At 37.0% G+C, this 20,409-nt stretch overlaps 1 protein-coding gene across 2 annotated transcripts; it reads right to left on the bottom strand.

Moving 5' to 3' along the window:
- Nucleotides 1-359: 359 nt before the first annotated feature.
- On the bottom strand, nucleotides 360-18,722 carry LOC145482588 (ATP-binding cassette sub-family F member 3-like). Of its 2 annotated transcripts, none has more exons than XM_081461188.1 (26): nucleotides 18,638-18,722; nucleotides 16,988-17,132; nucleotides 16,299-16,387; nucleotides 15,339-15,397; nucleotides 14,300-14,400; nucleotides 14,045-14,167; nucleotides 13,808-13,912; nucleotides 13,241-13,292; nucleotides 12,529-12,638; nucleotides 11,246-11,291; nucleotides 9,809-9,855; nucleotides 9,585-9,644; nucleotides 9,147-9,203; nucleotides 8,204-8,226; nucleotides 7,882-7,937; nucleotides 7,415-7,531; nucleotides 7,020-7,103; nucleotides 6,380-6,456; nucleotides 5,356-5,400; nucleotides 5,186-5,234; nucleotides 4,239-4,319; nucleotides 3,777-3,865; nucleotides 3,327-3,418; nucleotides 2,561-2,693; nucleotides 1,848-1,935; nucleotides 360-1,742 (listed from the first exon to the last, which is right to left on the bottom strand). In XM_081461188.1, exons 1-26 carry the CDS (start codon nucleotides 18,720-18,722, stop codon nucleotides 1,593-1,595), a joined length of 2,163 nt encoding a protein of 720 aa, XP_081317314.1. In that variant the 3' UTR covers nucleotides 360-1,592. The 2 variants fall into 2 exon arrangements, with proteins under 2 accessions (XP_081317314.1, XP_081317315.1); XM_081461189.1 differs by having other exon boundaries at nucleotides 16,299-16,384.
- Nucleotides 18,723-20,409: the final 1,687 nt, after the last annotated feature.

Below are 20,409 nucleotides of genomic sequence, written 5' to 3'. Positions count from 1 at the left end.
TTGCCATCATTTTCACAAACCTTAACTTTTCAAGAGGCATTTGAAACTGACACACAGCTAAACGAAGAGGTCAAATGAACGGAATTCGATAGTACGTTTTGCAAAAAATTCAAACTTCTACTCGATAGATTTTCTCCATTTTTTCGCAAAACGTAGAAAATCGGTAGAGAAAATGGCCCATCAAAAGGAAAATAGGGGTCACCGAACGTCCAAGATAAATCCACCCAAAGTTGTAGCAGTGGCCATTTGTCCTACTGTTGTTCACTTTACTACTTAGCGCGCGCGCTCGATGCATGACGTGGCGGTGTGAATTTCGTGCGCAGTAAGGATGCGCAGAAACAATTAGCGCGAACTATTCTACTGCACGGCCCGCTAAAATTTGAAGCTTTTTTGCTGTCAAAATGTTTCGTGATTTATCGCCAAGTCTTCTTAACTTTTATAGCAAGAAAAAGTTTAAAACTTTCTTTCACTTCTGAAATTGTGTATCTCGGTTAGTGAGAGGTATACACACACCTTATAACACCTTATAACACGGTGAATATTTCATCGAGTTTCGTAATATTTTCCGGAGCGCGGAAAATACAAGAAATAAGTAAACATTCCCGTGGGTGTTACTGTAAAACTAACGAATACGTGATTGACTAGGCCATACATATTTCTTAGATTTAGCTCCAAATTGTTAGAAGTCTTGATGATGTGGTCAGATTATCTGACATAACCCTGCCAGGAAGGATTCAAGAGAAGCCTTGGGAATGTATAGTGTGTGGTATCTCCAATCATTTCTAAACCGACATCTTGAATATTCATTGGTGAGAAAACGTAGATATGAACTGAATGTTATGTACTTGGGAACAAGTGCTAGCTCAAACAAGGTTAACTCGTGTTAGAGCACAGAACACTCTGACATGGTGTTAGTAGTTACATCTACTAATCCCGATAGGTACCTAGTTATGTTGAACTGCTTTTTGAAAGATAATAACTTCATGTTGTGTGAATAAAGGACATTTCGTTTTCTTAATATTCTCGTCTCTCCCCCTACCCCTTCCCCCCCCCCCCTTAGGGAGGGAGGTCCCCTGGTTACAAGAGGTAGATAAAATTCTTTAGGGTACGACACACAGGGACGACTTATAACAATAACTTCAATCAATAAACGATCAGCGCGAATAAACAACCCGTGTTTTTCTTACGACTGATCCTGATCAAGTTCATTTGACTTCATTTTAGAAGCGAAGGCGAATGGCAAAATGGAAGCCTGACGAAATTCTTTGTTTTTTTGGCTGTATCTGCCTGGACCATCCATGCTGACCACGCACAACACACAGTAGGTCTTGATACCGTGTCTGAGCAACTAGTCAACGAGAATTTGAAACAATTTTAGTTTACAGGACGCCTGAGTCATGGTCACACCACGACTGTAGGAGATTCAGATTTACACTTTGCACCCCAGCGATGGGCGACAAACTATTTATAGCAGAATTTCTTGTTTTTAAAACTGCCAGCTAAGCTTTTTATATCATGGTTTAAATGCTATACAATCTTAACAGTAAATTAACTAGTAATTAAATTTATCATTTGTAATTATAAAGATTTCGTCATAGATCTCGAAGTTGATCCTCTAGAAGTTTTCTGTATTGCTCGAATCCGCCATCTTGTCTGGTCACCGAGCCATTGGAACACAACCAAACTTCCTTACATACACTTCTTACAAGTCTTTCGTCATGAGTTACCATGACAACACCGCCCTGCAAGAGAACCATTGTCGGTCTTAAGCTATATCGATATACATGAGTTTTATTCGACGACGACAGCAGACACAAATAAAAACAAGCAAGCAATAGCAAAATCACCTTATAATCGTTCAAAGCTTTTCCAAGAGCTTCTATTGTTTCTACATCTAAATGGTTTGTCGGTTCGTCAAGAATCAGGAAATGCGGTCTATGAGAAAAGGACAATTACAGTTAAGACGCTTGCATGAGATAAAAATTATTCAACAGCAGCCAGGAAGGAATTCAGTTAGTGCTTGATCAGTGTGTGCAGGCCACTTGGTTCCTTGTTCTTCGGAACTCATTGAACTCAATCTGTTGTTTATTACAGCTATGACTATTGTAATTTTCTAGGTAACGCTAGAGTAATTTTTGTGGCGATTTTATTGCATTTTTTATTTTAATTGTCTCTACAATGCGCCATCAAGAGCGTCACCTAAGTATTGTATTTTTCTCCATATCTACCCGGTGGATATGGAACATATCTGCATGGCAATTACCAACTCTGTCATAGCAGAATGCTTCTGGATATACTCCTCGTACCAACTACTGTATTTTTCTGTTATCCTAACAAGCTCCAATCACTGCATATCTACAAGGTAGAGATATCTACATATCTACACAGTAATTAAGTTTAATGGCCTACCGTATCATACTCATCGCAGCTATAACTACACTACTTTTCTGTTCCCTTGACAAGCTCTTCACAGGTTTAAGAGCCAGGTGACCTATCACTTCATATTAACCCAGAAGATATCTACATATCTGTATAGTAATTAATAAGTTGGACCGCCGACCTGATCATACTCATCACAGCCATGACCACTCTACTCTTCTGTCCACCCGACAGGCTCTTGACGGGTCTGAGAGCCAGGTCGCCTATGACTCCATATCTACCAAGCTGACGGCGATACTCTTCTTCATGCTGTCCTGTAAAGGAAATCAAGTTACATGCTAAGCTTACGTGCTACAACATCTACAGAAACGAAATGAAGGTACATGCTAAGTTTACGTGCTAGAACATCTACAGAAACGCAATGAAAGTACATGTTAAGCTAACGTGCTATGATGGCAAATGCTAAGCTTGTATGGTTCTGGAGACAAATGATTTGATTGGCTAGATTATGTGACCAAGAGTTCTACTTACAGAAATTCTGACCGGAAAAGGCATTCACATCTTTCCGCTATTACCATGGTTGCCACAGACAGTTTTTCAAAACATCGTTGAGAAATTTTTCCTCCAGTCCTCAATGGTTTAACAGTGTTAAAATTTCAATATTCCCTGAGTTTACATCAGGATGTGAATTTTCCCTGACTGAAAATAAAATTCCCTAGTTTTCCCTGACCCTGAAGATTTTTTTTTTACCCCGAACATTTCCTGGCCTTTGGCAACCCTGGTTATGGAGATCTTAGTTGACAATTTCCTCGTGATCCAGTTTTGAACTTGCAGAAGGTGTGCAGGTGATTTCAATAGAACATTGTCAGTAGTGGCACTTGTTTGCCTGATCGCTAATAACTAATTATCAGCCAAAGACAGCAGTCTACACCCAGTGTTGTTTGTACCTGGAAACTTAGAAGCGAGTAATTCCAATGGAGTCTGCTCTGAACCAAGTTGATCGACGTGATGTTGACTAAAATAACCGATCTTTAAGTTCCTGTCAAATAGAAAGTACAAAATATAAATGAAGTGGCCCTTCCAAACTGATGAGCAGGGAACGAGTTCAAGGCTTCCTTAACGTACCCAGTTATTTAACAGTATATTGTTATTTGTATCAGTTAATTCCAATTCTACAATATCTCACAAAACAATTTCCCAAACTTCATGCATCTCCGAAAATCACGTCAATTGGCCTTTATGCTTTTCAAGCGAGAAGTTTGTCCGGAGACAAAGGAAACAAAATCTTTCATACAGTACAAGTTCATTTTTTTCCACTAGAAACGATAACTGTAGTGAAGATAAAATAAATTCTAACTTACTGGATCTCACAAAAACATGCTAAGCCAACTTCCTACCTGTGAGAGAATTTGAGTCCTGACACTGGCTCCAAATCACCGAGTAATAGCTTTAGCAATGTGGTTTTTCCTTGGCCATTTTCACCAACCTACAAGGAAATACACGAATCAATGAGACTGTCCACCCTATACATCCACACTGACAAGTTCTACACCGGAAGGTCAGGTGCCATACGCCGGTCATCATCACACAAGTAATAAGAGGCCACTGGTTAAAGTACATGCAGTGAACAGGTCAGTTGCTTAAGTCACTCTGGATAGTGTTTTAGGAATGCCTCTTTTTCGTGTTGAAAATAGAAGGGAATGTCTCCCAAACCTTTCAGACAGCTCTGTATCCTCTCAAGTTATTTCAAACGCTTAACCCTAGGCAACATAACTGCCAAAATGCGACCCAGTGTAACTAGAGGAAAAAAAAAAAAAAATTAACGTAAGTTCAGTTCTTTCTGAAGAATGTCAACTTACCAGTGCTATTCTCGACTCCTGGTTTGCTGAAAGACTCACTTTGTTGAGAACAACTTTTCCTTTCTCGTAGTAGAAGATCACCTAAATGAGGCAAAGGACATAGTCCAAGTTATAATGGCCGCGATTTTAACGTTTTTCTAATGACAACACGATTATCCCTAAGCGTGGCTCACATGATTCGAACCCACTGACAGGTATGTTTTCAATTTCTCTAGCTTCTTTATTAACTAAAAAAATTTCTTACTGGCGTTTAAGTCGGTCTGGTATAAACTTTTCACTTCTGAACTTGCACAAACTTCTCTATTTCGTATTCAGCTACGAGTTAAACTTACATTTACCAAAGTTTGCTCGTTTTATTAACCTTTTTCCTCTTCGTCTTTTTGGCTCTTCCATTAAGTATTTTCAGCAGAAAGAAGCCAAATGATTTTGAATTTTTTGTTTGCAACTTTTCACAGCGAACGTATGAGGTAGAGAGATCTAGCTGCTGATCTAGATGGGAAAATCTAGACCGCGGTTAATACCGATTTTAACCAATCATGTTCGCGAATTTGGTAGTTCCCAGTTCTGGCGAGACACAGCCATATAATGAAAGGCTTTATTTTATGGCTAGCTCTGTGGGCGGGCAAGATGAACTGAATCCTGCAATATGATTGGCTACCCATGTGGGCACTTGCCTGCTCGGGATTACCCGCTGCCTCCCGCAAGAAAATATTGTTCTTTCTCCATATAATAAATCCTTTATTGACCAAGCTAGTTAGGTCAAGATGACTGGATATTGGCCTCGTTCTTTTGCTTCCTTGTTTATGGACCTCGTCTCCGTCTCGGTCCATAAACATGCAAAAAAAAGAACTTGGCAAATATCCAGCCATCTTGACTTCACACATGGTCAATAACCCTTATATAACAAGCAGGTTTATGAAAGATAAACAAGTGACAAAGTAGCATACCTCATCCAGCTGTAACACAGGAGGGGAGAGTTTTTCACACTCTGGAAATCTGCAGCAAAGATATACAACTCACATTGAAATGATCAAACATGAATAAACGTATAAACAAGATTATTTTAACTCAGGTAACAGTTCTAGAGAGTAATGAGTAAAGTCATTAATTAGCTTACTTGAGTACAACAGGTGGATCCACAACAACAGGCTGCAGATCAGGTCTAAACAAGACACCAAGCATTACAATTAGTTTCAAGTGCTCGCGGACTATTTGTAACATGTTTTATACTAATAGCCACACTTATAGTTTACGGCAGAGAGATTTTCATTTACCTAGATTTAACACTGTTACGTACGGAAAACATTCAATTCGATATCTAGGCCCAGGACTATGGAGCAAACTAACAAATAACGAAAGATCGGCGATAAATCTCAAGCAGTTTAAGACCCACGTACGGAGGCTAGATCTAGACAACATCCTAGAAGGATGAAGTGGCTGCCATCTTTGTAACTCATAATTTTAATTTCTCTTGTAGGACTTTTCTGTATATTATTTTTAGATAGCTCTAGTTAGGTGTCAGTGGGAATTCCCCACTGCTGGATGTAATCAACAAAACAATAAAGTCATTATTATTATTATTATTATTATTATTATTATTATTATTATTATTCTTATTATTATTCTTATTATTATTATTACTATTATTACTATTATTCTTCTTCTTATTCTTCTTCTTATTCTTCTTCTTCTTATTTATTATTATTATTATTATTATAATTATAATTATAAGTTGGTTCTAGAGTCTGATCAACAGCATAATACAAAGACAGTTGAATCAGGCTAATTTTGAACTCTAAACGAAAAATAGTTCAAAATAGCGGGAGTTCGAAATAGACGATAGTAAATGACTGCATGGCAAATAAAAGGGGCGTAGTTTTGAGCTCGGAATAACAGGGAATTCGAAATACCCGAGATCGAATTACTAGGGTCCAACAGTAGTATTTATTTGCTCTGATTTATCCCCTAAAAACAAATGAAAACTGATACTGGTGCCTGAAGAAGGGCAGTGAAACCGGTTTTCCGGCGGGATCATTTGCGGTCTAATTTGGGGATCATTTCCGGTCTGGGGATCATTTGTGGAGCGGTGCTGTACAATTCTGCAACTGTTTATATCAAGAAATGTTAAATGATATACTTACAATTTCTCCAGCGCTTTGAGTCTGCTTTGTGCAAGCGATGCTCTTTTCGCGTTATATCTCCATCTATCAACAAATGCCTGAAATAATCATAAAAGTAACAGCAATGTTCACGATTAGATCTTTCACACCGTCTTTCCTTGTTTTACTTCTATTTTGAAATAAACCTGCCTTCATGATCATTTTAATCTTCATTGCCAATAAAAAGCTAAAGAAACACGTAGAAAACTTCATTTTTTAATCCCTTAAATCTGGTGATACTTTGATAACTCCTGTTTTCATTTTGCTATTCATGTTTATATGTTGATGTCAAACTTTCACCAGTGGTGTAACTCCTTGCTTGTGTCCTCTCGTTACATCTTCAGCGTATTCCGTTACTGAAGATCCTTATGGTGCATCATTTTCCAGTAAGTACTCGAGTAATACTGGACTACTCGTAGTCTAGAGTAATCCCTCTCAAGTGTGTTATTCTAGTTAGCTATGGGACCCCTGCAAGTAACATACATGTATTTCTTCAAACTCTCATTTCCACCTTCCTAGTCGCTGGCCCTCTCTGGTGATTGATTGGTCTTTATATATAGTAGAACTGATATGACAAAATTTTCTCCCCACTTACTTTAAATCATACAGTTCATTTACAAACCTGTAGATGTTGCCTGTGCATTTGTTGTGCCTCGTATTCCCGCTGTTGATTGGTTAGTTTTTCTGTCATGGTTTTTACAAAATTCTAAGAACAATGAAAACATTAGTGAGCTGGTAAGCATGCAAGGTTCAGTTATCCAGAGGTCCTTAGTCTCAATAAACAATGCTGCAAATTGAAATTGACAGAATTACTACCCCATGAGCCGATCATGAGGCTGGAAAGTTGTTGCAGATTTTGTAACACCTCTGGGATTGTATGCAAGTGTTTTTGGCCTGCCATAAAGTGCTGCTTCCATACATAACACTGTAAGTTGCATTATATGAATACGATCAACAAGTAAGCCAGCAAAACTGTTCCATATTTGAATTGCTCCACAGTCACCCAATGTTACTCACCTCATAGTTTCCTCTGTAGGACTCTAGTCTTTGCGAGTGCATGTGAATAATGTCCGTCGCCACAGCATCTAAAAACGTGCGGTCATGTGATACGACAAGCAAGGTGCATGGCCAATTCTACCAATAAAAACAAATAAAAATGTACTTACACCCATTCATTGCTGAAATAATACAGTTCTACTTGAGGAATATACTAAAAAGACATAGAACAGCTGCACTGTCACCATAAAGATCAATAAATGATCTGTTGAATCTACTGATGTAGGTTTTCAAATATAAAGTTGCTGATGCACATCAATAAACTATAAAATGTGCGCAGATATTGCAGCATCCTTTCGTCATTTCAGTGCAGAGTTTTAAAATAGCCTTCAAATCTCAGCACAACATCTGCAAAATGCACCTCAACAAACCGGTATCGAGGCTTATATGTGTTTAACTACTGAGCAGGAAAACTAACAGAAACTCACCAAAAGGTATTTTTCCAACCACAAAACAGCTTTTAGATCCAACATATTGGTAGGTTCTACACAAAGAGAAATAATGCCACTGCTCAAAAACAGCTAAAATAAATATGATTTGCGACAACATTGCAGAAGACTTGAAATGCTTGCTTAAATAGGACACCATTTCTCCCACTAAAAAGCTAACTTTTAACTTTGAAGGTAGTACGTTTTCCAGCTTATAATTTAATATGTAAGTTAGAGGAAACCACATCAAGACTGCAAAAAAAAAAAAAAAAAAAAAAAAAAAAATAGTGATTTACTTTGACAAAATAAATCAATTACTTACCATCAAGAAGTAAAAGATCGGGTCTAAAACCAGACAGCAAAATTAAAAGTTATTAAACCCGCATGTAAAACATCATTTATACTGTACATGCACATACATCATTTGCTTGTTACATGTAAAGTAGGTTTGCAAAAATAAAACTTTTACAAATATAATGACTTACGTATACACTGTATATGTTAGACCTAGAATCCTTCTTTTACAAGATTAAACTTTGTCTTCAGTAATAAAATCTAGATATCCCAAGTTTACATTCATGAGTGAGTAACAAGGTACAGCAAAGTTGATTATTGTTCATAAGAAATGTGAGTGAGTATTCTAGTTGCATTAATAGAGACTAAAGGATTGTAGGTTTGAGGCATTGTTAAGAAAAACATTGAAAATGATTTTCTGTATTATAAGAGCGTCTAATACAGGGGGTTGCGTAACAAATTCGTAACAAATTCTTTAAGATATGTCAGCTCAATAATTGTGTTTCTCCTCCCAGAGACGACAAGATCTTTTAAGAGAACAGACCAAATTGTTTCTAAATCCATTCAGTAACTAGTGAACAAAAATTTTTGACATCTGAGTTGTTCATTTAGATTGCTTGAGAGATTGCTCACAAAACACAAAAAACCAAACACCACGAGCTAAATTTATGATTTCCCGCAACTGTGCGATAATATTTATTTCTTAACTGTAAATTTCCAGATAAAGGTTAGTGTACCTGCAAATCGGCAATCAAAATTGGCTTAAACCAAAACCAAACTACTAGTGTATAGTACACATCCCTATAAGAGCTGCTCATTCCCATTCATGATCAATAGATGAAACAATCATTTTTGCATATTTCCAAAACAACATGCTGAGTGTCAAATAAATTATCACACACAAAAAAAATTAGAATAAAAGCTTTTATAGCTGAGCCTGCAATATAACTTATCCAACAGTGTTCTCTTACCTACTAAATAGTGTTCTTGCAAGAGCAAGCCTCATTCTCCAACCTCCAGACAGTTCTCTACAAATAAACAACAATGCATTCATAAATGTTCAACATCAATTTTCTTCAACTGTGCCTTGCCCTTGAAACAAGTCATGTTACTTGTACTCTAGACCCATTAAAACACAAGATAATGGTCCCTGACAGTCACAATCTCAAACTATTTTTGTTTTACTGACTTCTAAAATTTACCTTATACTTAGTCTATTTAATTTCAGAGAAATATTTTGGTGATTTAACATCAAAGTTTTACCCTTTAGTTTAGAAATGTTAGGAATTCAAGCACTACAAGTACTTTTCAACAAAAGTTTAAGAAAAGAAAAAAACCCCTGAATCTTGAGAACTTGGTAGTCAGCTAACTCTGCCAAAAAACATCAAAAGCATTTTTAAAACTTGTACCTTGTTTGTTGATTCTGCATTTTTGTTGAGAAGCCCAGTCCAGCCAGTATTAAAGAAGCTCTGAAACAAGTAAAAAATTACATGAATTAAAATCAAAATAATTAAAAGTGTTATCATAATAGTGTCATGCAGTACGGTAATAGAAAATGAAAAAAAATAACCTTTAACTATTATCAACAGTAAAGATAGACATAAAACATTATACATCACATTGAAATACTAACTTTGCAGGAGCTTTATCTGCCTCTATTTCTTGCAACCTTGCATAAACCTAATCCATACAAAAACTACAATAAGCAGGACTGCTTTTGAACATGGTGACACTTCATATTTGTGTTTTTTTTTTTTTAAACTTGGTATCATGGTGTACAAATGCCAAATGTATAATAAATTATCACATGAATTTGAGGGTCCCCAATAGGTTTGGCGCGATGCAGGATTTGGCTTTTTTTCGCCTTGAAATTCGGGATTTGAGCTGAAAACAGGGGCGGGAAGCGGGAATTACAATTATGAGCGGGAGTGGGATTTAGCGTTTTTATGGGCTTGGGATGTGGGATTCACAAGGGGAACAGAGCGGGATACGGGATTTCAATTCTTACGTGACCTCATAGATTGACCAGCACAAAAGCCGCAAGTTGGGCAGAAATGAACCTTTTGTGTGTATAGCTGTGTCAGGTTTCAGGTAGTGTATAGCAACGGCTCTGTACACTGTCAGGTTCTGTCAAACATATCCATTATTGCTTGACTACGTTAGTATCATGCGACTGTACAAGTTCTTTGAGTCCTATTGTGATCCTCTGACATGAATGACATCTGTCCATTTTCCACATCTTTGCGAATGTAATCTTGACCCCCCCAATCCTTTCTAGTTTTCCTAGTCTTTCAACCTTTTCTAGAGCGCTTGTCTTGTTTTGGCCAGGATGGCCACATTAGATGCCGGTGACAATGATTTACCAAACGAAGTATGCGACATTATACATATTGCGTGGCCATATATTTTAAACAGGATGTGCGAGCAGGATTGTCTTCATTCAGAAAGAAAAGTTCTGAGCCCAGATTTCAAGGAAAGTGAAGATGCTGAAAGCTTTGAAAGAAACTATCAGGTGTGTTTACTGGCCATGTCTTGAATATGGGAATGAAAAATCTTTTTCTTTCAATGATACGTGGACAAAAGAAAACAAAACGGTAAACAGTTTACAGAAAGAGACGTTATAATCATTAATTTTGTCCTTACTTATCTGCTACCCATTGAATCCTTTTGTGTTATTTTATGCGATATCTGTTTTTAAATAGTCTCTGTGTTAATAATTAAATTAATTATTAATTTAACAAATTAATAATTAACGCAGAAATGTCTTAAAAAAGTAGGCAGGATCCAGATTTCCAGGCAAAAAAGGGCGGGATAGCGGGATTAACAGGAAAAAATGGGCGGGAAAGCGGGATCTGAGAACCTATTGTGGACCCTCGAATTTTAAGACAGATTCATGGCTAACCAAAACCATAAGAAAAACTCATCTCAGGTAAGACTTTGAAGATTCACATCATATAGTATTTCTTTACCTCCCAATTTACATATTATTTCAGTTGTACTGTATTACAGTACAAAACTAGAAGATTACTAACAGAAAAAGTCATTAGAAAGTGGCACTACAGTGATATACCTGCGCCAATCTACCACTAGCATTGTCAGCTGTTTCAGATTTGGGACTGAAAATGAAGGTGACAGAAGGACAGTAAGTTAAAACCTGCTGTAAATAACTTTAAAGTTATCAAAACCCAAAACCAATCACTTCACCTGCAAAACAGTGACAATAAACACAGTGGGTTCATATTGAGGCAGGACTTTATATTGTTTGTGATGACTAGTGTACTTACAGCAGGCTTGCAAAGAGTTGAGTGATACCAACAGTGTTTATGCATCACAGGCCATACAAAATACTATCCCATAAATTACTTTTTATTACAAAACAACAACTAACACCAGTACTCCTGAAGGAGTTCACCAAAAGTTGTAATGCGAACATGGCATGACCAGTTGCTCACAAACTTCAAGACAAAAAGTACATGTACAGGCTCCATCTGGCCTCCCCGGGGTGGGGGGGGGGGGGGGGAGGGAACTCCTTTATATGGGCTATAGATATAGGTATGTGCGGCCCCAAAGGGTATGGCTTTTCAGCCGTTTTGGTCATAAACAGGGTATTGATTTTAGCTGATTTTGGCCATTTTGGTCATAAATAGGGTATGGTTTTTGTACTCTAGCCTTGATATGGTTATGTTTTCAGGGGTTTCATTAGAAGCTGGCAACAAGCAAAAATCACCGCCTACTTTGTCAGAATTTACCTCTTACTGCCACCTACTTTGTCTGTATTTTCACTCAAATTATTGAAAAAATTCATTAGTTTGCCACCCACTTTAGTTAGCTCAGACGGCTATTTCAAAACTTATTGAAAACCCTGTGTTTTAAAGAAGAAACCACCTTTTCATCTTTATCGAAAAGAAAATCAACAAAAGCCCTTCACAAATAATAATTATGTTTACGGTAATTTAACATTGGTCTGAACTAGGGAACTAATTATAATGCAAGTCTGAAACACGGTTTTGATTTAAGGGTCAGGTCATAAATAGGGTTTCGAATTTTTGGTCAGGTCATAAATAGGGTAGGGAATATTGCAGATTTTGGTCATAAATAGGGTAGGGGTTTTGGGAAGCAGGCCACACACCCCCACCCAATATTTCTGGGAGTACCCCCCCTCCCCGGGCTGGCCTCAGAGAACATAAGGTTCATCAAGCTGTCACACCTACAATCAAACATTATGATCCAAACTGGAAGCTCTGTAGCACACAGCTTTGCAGTAACTGCTCCAATATTGGAATATATTGGAAACAATATCCTAAGCTTCAAAGATGGACAATAACAACTAACTTATGAATTCATGCTGTGTACCCTTCATGTCCTGTCAGTGCAAGAAGTTTCCTTTCTTCTTTCAATAGTTTCTCTCTTTCAGTATCACATTCTAGAACACTCTGAAGAACTTGTGTCTCATCACCAGTCACCTGCAAAGTGTGCATTAATTGTACACAACATTGTGTGATCAGAACCCAAATATCCAGTGTTATAACAATGAAAAATAAGTAAAAAAGCAATCAGTTCATGGGTTAACAGACACATATCTATTAATATTTAATTTATTACATTTTGGATAGCTTTTTGCTTAGTACTGAAAGTGTTTAAGATTGCTAATTAACTGTAAGAAATGAAATTAATTACCACAAAAATGCAAGGTTTTCGATATAAGATTGAACATGTTTAAAACACTAAAGAGATTTCGATCTATGTTTCAAAAAAGTACTTGTCATAGATGTAATAATTAAAATCGAAAACTTTAAAATCCTTTAGATTATTATACCACTGTTGCCATTTAAAAAAAAAAAAATGATTGTTGTAAATAACATCATTCTTATTGATTGCCACTCATTTACATGTACCTTTATATTTGTTGTTAGTAGTTGATGATTCATAACTAAATCAATGACAATTCTGTTTACCTGAAAATACTCTTAATTCTCATCACTTGACAAAGTGAAATGTTTATCATTTATGAAACTTGATGGTTTGGAAGAAAGCAAGTTCCTTTTTACACAGTCAATCAACATACCTCTTGTGCAACACACAGAATAGAAATGTGAGATGGAACAAATAACTCACGCCTGAAGGAAAAAAGCAAAGAGTCTAGCTCAACAATCAAGAACTGGTCACAATGTAATGGGCAATAAATACATTAAATTTAAAATTGTAGTAAATTTTATTATGTACTGTCATTAAATAAATCTCTCTTAATGATTAAGATACAACAGGCTTATCCTTCTGTCAAGTGAATATTTACAGTACACATGTAATAATTAACAATTAGACCCGTGGCCCTTGAGGGCGAAGGGTCTAATTGCTTTAGTATCACCCAACTAGTTGGACAGAAAAGGCAATAATAAAGTTAGCAAATGCAAGTTGAAGAAATATTTATTTGGGAGTAAAACGAAAGAAAGCGTCACGCTTGATTGCGCCAATTTCACTACTCGAGGACTATTGCTAATAGTCCTCTAGTAGCGTAGCCAATCAAAATGCAGGATTTGCATTAGTCCACTAGTTGGGTGATACTAATTATTATTAATAATGAACTTTGCAAACAGGAAATTTCCACTTCCTAACATACGTACATGTACATTACCTGGAGATCATTTTAATAAGCGTTGTCTTCCCAATGCCATTTCTTCCAACTAAGCCATATCTCCTACCAAATATTAGTGTCAAGTCTGCTTCTTTCAGTAAAACTCTGAAAAATATCATTTACAGGTATTAAGATTAAACTCACATATCTTGAGCAGCTGTGATTTGACACACTGGACGAATTTAAATCAAGATGGGTAAAACATTCTGGAATCAAGATAACTAGAGTTGTGCCTACCTGTCTGCATAAGAGAGATCAAAGTTCTCTATCCTAATATCTCGACTTTTGTTTGTACCACTGGCCTCTAGTTTGTTTTCTCTTTTGTTTGAGCTCTGGCAAGCTGAAGCATTATCTATTTGCCTGCCAACGGAAGGTCAGAGTCACTTGTTATCACAATTTTCCAGACTAGCTGTTGAAATAGCTTCATGTTAGAGAAATATGTACATATCTGCAATCCTTGTCAAATTCTGCGATATCATACACATATATTACCTCCCTCTTATCTCATTAATAGGTTCTCCATCCTGGGCACGTTTCTCCTGCTTTGCTTTTATTTTAGCTTCAGCTTTTTGCAATTTTTTCTGATCTACAACCTGAATTTAAAGTGATAAGTCAAAAGCATTAAAATCACAACAATATCACAGTTAAAACTCCACTGGCAAGCACAACTCTCCAAGGAGACATTGACTAAGGATGTTATTAAGTTTCTTTTCGTTTCTTTATTACATAAAACAAATAGATTCCATGTGAAAGTATTTGATCACAGATGTCAAAATATGGTAAGAACATCATTCAGTGACACACTCAGCTATTGTCTTGTGTGCCCCATTTTGTCCTTACCACATTTTGATGTCATCTGCAATCGACTACTGAACAGATGCATGGTAATATGGAAACTATTTGTTATATCGTCATAAAGCTATAAGAGGAAAACAACAGACGTTTTTTATTATGTCAAGCAATATCAACAAAAAACACCTCCATAGCTCAATTTACCATGATTCTGAATTTAGTAAATATTTATCTTAATTTAGTAAAGATACCAAGTTTAATAAGAATCTGTTGCAAACTCATGAAAACATGGGAATTTTTACAAAGAAATATAGGAACATGACATATATATTTTTATTAGACTAGTATTGTTTATAACAGAGAAGGTTATTGGAGAGTCACATTGAAATGTCTAGTTAGTGTCATTTTATTTGCTCACCGGAGAACATCTGGTGAGTGATGGATTCTTGTGTGTGCTATTTTAGAATTCATGTTGTGCACGGATTGTGATGGTGAGTGGTAAAGACAAGGTTGTTCACACTTGAGTATATACAGGAAGTCAATTCCAATGAACTACATGTAAATATGTACAAATAAATGAATTTTGCCAGTCACTGGTTGTTAAAAACTTTGCAATGTTTTGATACAGGTTCACACTGTACTTACAGCTATTAAAAAGCAATAATTCTAACTGAATATAATCATACTTGATTTCATTATTTGTTTATCAATTTTCATATTATCCTTTCATCAAACTCACTGTATTACTTTCTCTCTTTACAATCCAGATACTTGACATTTCATCCTCCAGCTGAGGTTCTACAGGTTCAAATAAAACAACTAATATAACTGCTGTAGGTAAATTTGTTCTTTAGGTTAGAATGATTACAACCTTAGATTAACTTGTTTCAGCCTATATGTAAACCAGTTTATTTTTTTCCAATCTTTGGAGGTTCTTAAAGAGAATAACATGCACACCACCCACCTCCCTAAGTTCCTACCCCTACCCTACCCTGCCAGAATCCCATATCAATCCCACTAACCCTAACCCTAACCCTAGACCTAACCCCCGAGATAATTTTTTATTTTGTACTTGCAAACTAGATTTGAACACCCGATCTCTGACTTTGTAGTCCACCTTCACCTACACTACATGTAGGCCATTCAAGCAATCATTGCAAATTTGTTCAAATTTGTTACTCAAATAAGTTATGGGTCGCAGACTTTCCCTTCCCCTTTGACATAGGTTGAAATCATTCTGAAATCAATTCCTTATTAGAAGGCGAACGCTCTGGTCATAAACCTTCAAACACATGTATTTTGAACACCCCACACCTCTTTAGAATGTTGTTTCGTCTGCTTGATTGTTGGAAAGCAACATGTAACAACATTGCAAAGGAGTGTGGTGTGAAGTGTTTAAAGGAATTTTGACTAGGATTGTACACTGTAGGTCAATAAAGGGGAGATAAAATAAATGCAGGCTTTGTGCCATGATCTTGAAAATTGAAGACACACAGAGTTGTATAACTTTAATTTATAATTTCAATAGCACATGTAACACAGATTTTGTTCCAGTGAACATTTCTTGAATTATAATTTCACACAGCTTTGGTGCTTCCAACATACATTTCACTTCACGTATCTCAAACACTGTTTGACTTCCTGTGGTGTATATATACTTGCCATGCTATTGACTAGTAAATGCAGTTTGAGCTATTACCTAAATTTTCTGCCATCTCTCTCATATTGACAGGGGCTTGGAGTAATTTGTGCCTCCCTTGATCTGTGGTTGTGCCATTGCATCCACTGCTATTAAAAAAATTGATACATCTGTATATGAATAATCAGGGTAGCCTTACACAACTCAAGTATCCAGTTATTAATTGGCTAGACGCAAATCATCAGGTACAGTCTAATTTTATCTAATTCTGTTAATACTGACATAGACATATTTGCTGTCTTTTTCTGAGTGACATCTGTGTAGACGTTTCAGTCTCTGTCACTCTCATGATGTTGTTGAACTCTAGCACCGAATTGCAATAAAAAAAGTTTAATTTGCATGGATCGTTCTTTTCCAGATTTTGACTGATGTTTATATAAATGAAAAGGTCCCAAATGGAAAAAGACACTTTCCAGCATGTACAGGAAAACCAATTTTCCAGTGACTATGATGTAACAGCATGAACATCATTCTCTTGCTAGCATGACTACTTAAATAACGGTTAAATTACAGGTAATACGATAATTTTATCTCTTACAGTACCAGTAATACATGTACTTGATTTCTCTCAAAAAATTCCCCAAAAACCAGACTGCTTAATCTTGAGTCCAGTATACTACCCATTAATCTCCAACATATTTTGAGGATATACAAAATTGTTACAAATTCAATTGCTTGTTTCTACATACCCTTTTAAAGCACCCATTAGTTGGTTACAAATGTCAATGATGTCCTCTTCTCCTTCATCTCCTGCCACCTCTGTGAGTATACTCCCCACAGCATCGTGAATATCTTCACCACTCTCAAAATCATCTGATCCACTTTCAAGAATGTCTGAAGTCAATGTTCCAAACCATCAGTGCTTGCAAATGCATATTTAAACCGACTACTAATAAATTTCCAAGCTTGAAAGATATATTTGGCATATATTATAATAATAAAAAGCTTGTTTAGTTATAGAATGAGATTACTAAGTTCCATAGGGCTAACTAAAAATAAAAAAAGTTAAGTGCCCTGATAGGTCAGTTTGTTTATTGTAGTTGACAAGTTGAGCTTCCAAGGACTGCTAGGCAAAAAGCCATATAATAAACAATTTATTAACCTCAAACATTCAGTCCTTATGGGAAAATCTCAAACCTCCACCTTGCCATATTGACCGAGCGATAGCGAGGTCAATATAGCAAGGTCTGGGTTTGAGATTTTCCCATAAAGGCCTCACTCTCAGTCAATAAGTAGTTAGTAATGTAATACACAATATATTTATTAGTTATTTATATCTGGGTACATTCCTTATGAACAAAGATCCTTACTAGGTTATCTCTGTCAGCTACTGTGTAATCTCTAGGTATATTTATTTTTATTAGCTATAAAAACAAGGCAATCCAGTCAACTTATTGATCCTACGTAATTTTAATGAACTGGGATCCCTAAGTTATCTCTATAAGCTAAGACCCTTGAGTAAGACTCCAAGGTAACCCCTATCAGCTAAGATCCTTGGGTAGTACTTGCACTCAGCTGATAACCCACACAACCCAGGGTTGGCGTGATGTCCTCTGGATGTTGCTGACATAATATTTAGATTTAGAACACAGCTAAGAATGGTGAACCTTTGTCAATTCCTTGCAACTACATGCAAGAATCTGTAGGAAGTCACCCCTAAACTTTCTGCTGAGCTAAAATGACCAGGAAATTTCTTTCACACAAGATCTCTAGACAAGGCTAATTAACTACGAAATAACATCATGTAATCTCTAAAATTTGAGAGCTCTACACATTCCTTATCAGCTAAGAACCCTCTATAGTTTCAAACAGCTCAGACCTCAAGCAATCCAATAAACTATTTCAAATCAAATTAAGATTATTTAAGAGGTCTGATTTCGCTCTGACTATTGGCATATCACGATATAATTTGAATCCCAAACAAAGAATGACAACCAGCATATCTTATAGTACCCGGCAATGATGTTTTTCAACTAAAACCTGTTACGTAATCCAAAACAATGAAATACCGGAACTAAAACGATATTGAAGTGTAAGCCCTAGTTGTAGAAAACGCGACGTACGAAAATTGACTCGACTTCCAAGCCGCAACCTGACCAAGAGTCAACACGACATCAATACCATGCCCAAGAATATGATTATATCCACAATCAACGATCTAAAACTTAACTTTACATAAGACTTGATTGAGATTACCTTTCCTATCTCAAAAGTCACTGAAAACGTATACGTATATAAGATTTCACGAAAAGTGAAGCAGGGCTGTCACACAGAAACTAGCGAGCCGAACAGAAATCAGGAATATCCGTTTGAACAAAAATAATACGTGAAACATTTACCTGTCACATACTGGAAGAGATCGTCGTCTATTGAAGGAAATCTCTCTAGAAGAATTTGCCGGCAGGTATCAAGTCCGTCCGCCATGTTGTTTCACCATCAATGGAGCCCACAATACAATTAGAGCGGTAAATGCTTCAAAGAAGGTAGGTTGTCATGTATGAGGACATATATTGTTGCATCAATTGAAACGCATAAAAGATGGACAGGGATGGAAGGAAGAAATAACCGATGCTGGGCCGATGCTGGTAAGCCTTCCAAAAAGTGCCATACTGATGACATAACCTGCATAGCTCGGCTAAATTTGTTGTCACTTGATCATGACTTTCCTGAGAATGTAAACAACATTTCAGGGAAACCCTAAAATATGGAATCGGGAAACCGAATCCTGAAATCGAATCCTGAAATCGAATCCTGAAATCGGAATCCGGAATCAGTCTCAAATCAAAGAAAATAAGTTCTTCAAATACGCGAAAATTACGTTGCCTGTAAAATTAAAGAGGCCAATAAAAAGGACCCCTAAACTTCACTTGTATAGAAACAAGGATCCCCCGCCTGTCGAAATTCGTGCAACCTGGTGAGAGCTATTGTCATGGGAAAATTTACCAGAGTGGCCTTCATGTCCAGAGAAGAAGCTAGCAAATTTTAATTTTATAAAGAACAGGCTCTCCGTCAGTGGCAACAAGCTGTACCTCGACGCCTTCGACGGTCGCGCCTCTCACTTTCGATATCGCAAGGCTAACCTGGCTCGTCTAAATAAGTTTGTTGTTCCCATCATACGCCGAGATGAATTCTAGAGTAACACTATTGTCAGACCGATACTATTACAAATCAGCATCAGATATTCTTGTAAGCCATCATATTAAAATAATTTATGGAACTGTTGCACACTTACTTCCTTGTCCTTCTTGCTTGCGAACGGATCGGACCATATATGTTGCTAAAAGATGGTGAAAAATTGCCAGAAACTCATCGCACGCAAACATCACTTTGATGTCAATGTTGTGACAACAGACCCTTTGCACGATCCGGTCACATGGTACGGAATTAATTACGCTGGGACACAAGTTACGCAGTGGGACTTCCAAACCAAAGGAACTTGTACCAGTCCAGCCCGACTTTCCTTTGTTTTGGAAGTCTCACTACGTAACTTGCGTCCCAGCGTAATTAATTCCGTACCATGTGACCGGATCCTGCAAAGGGCCTATAGCTTGTTGCTGTTGTGCAACTCGCTAGTCTTTTCAGGGTAATGTAATCGGGACACTCACAGGAACCGTGCTCCCGCCGGGGCCAGGTTCAACAAAGGATGGCAACTCTATCCACCCGAAAAATCATCAACCCTGACTGGATGGTGATTTACCCAATGGATAGATTACGTTATCCACCTTTTTGTTCAACCGGGCGAGATGTACAGCTAGGGGTTGCTCTGAACAAATGTTTTGTTACAGTTCGTTGCCAGTTCAATACTGGTCGTTACTCTGGTTTCTAGGATTCTAGTTCCGGATTCCATGCTTTAGGGTTTCCCGACATTACATCAATCAAAATTATTGAATACGGAATATTTCACCAGAAACTGAGATCTTTCTCTCACGAGAAACGGAAATGAGCCCACGACCGAAGGTTTGTTTGCAATTATAAAATGTAATTTAAATGTTCGAATGTCACAGGAAGGGTTCACCTTCACCACCTGTCGGCCGACACTTACAACAAGAGATGACTGACAGTGGCGCAGCCAGAGCAAGAATTTTACTGTGAACTGATATCACACACTAAA

The sequence above is a fragment of the Orbicella franksi genome, chromosome 3 (genome assembly GCF_964199315.1).
Source record: "Orbicella franksi chromosome 3, jaOrbFran1.1, whole genome shotgun sequence".
Classification (NCBI taxonomy): Eukaryota; Metazoa; Cnidaria; class Anthozoa; order Scleractinia; family Merulinidae; genus Orbicella; species Orbicella franksi.
The sequence above is the reverse complement of the archived record's forward strand: the minus strand, read 5'-3'. Positions and strand labels throughout refer to the sequence as shown.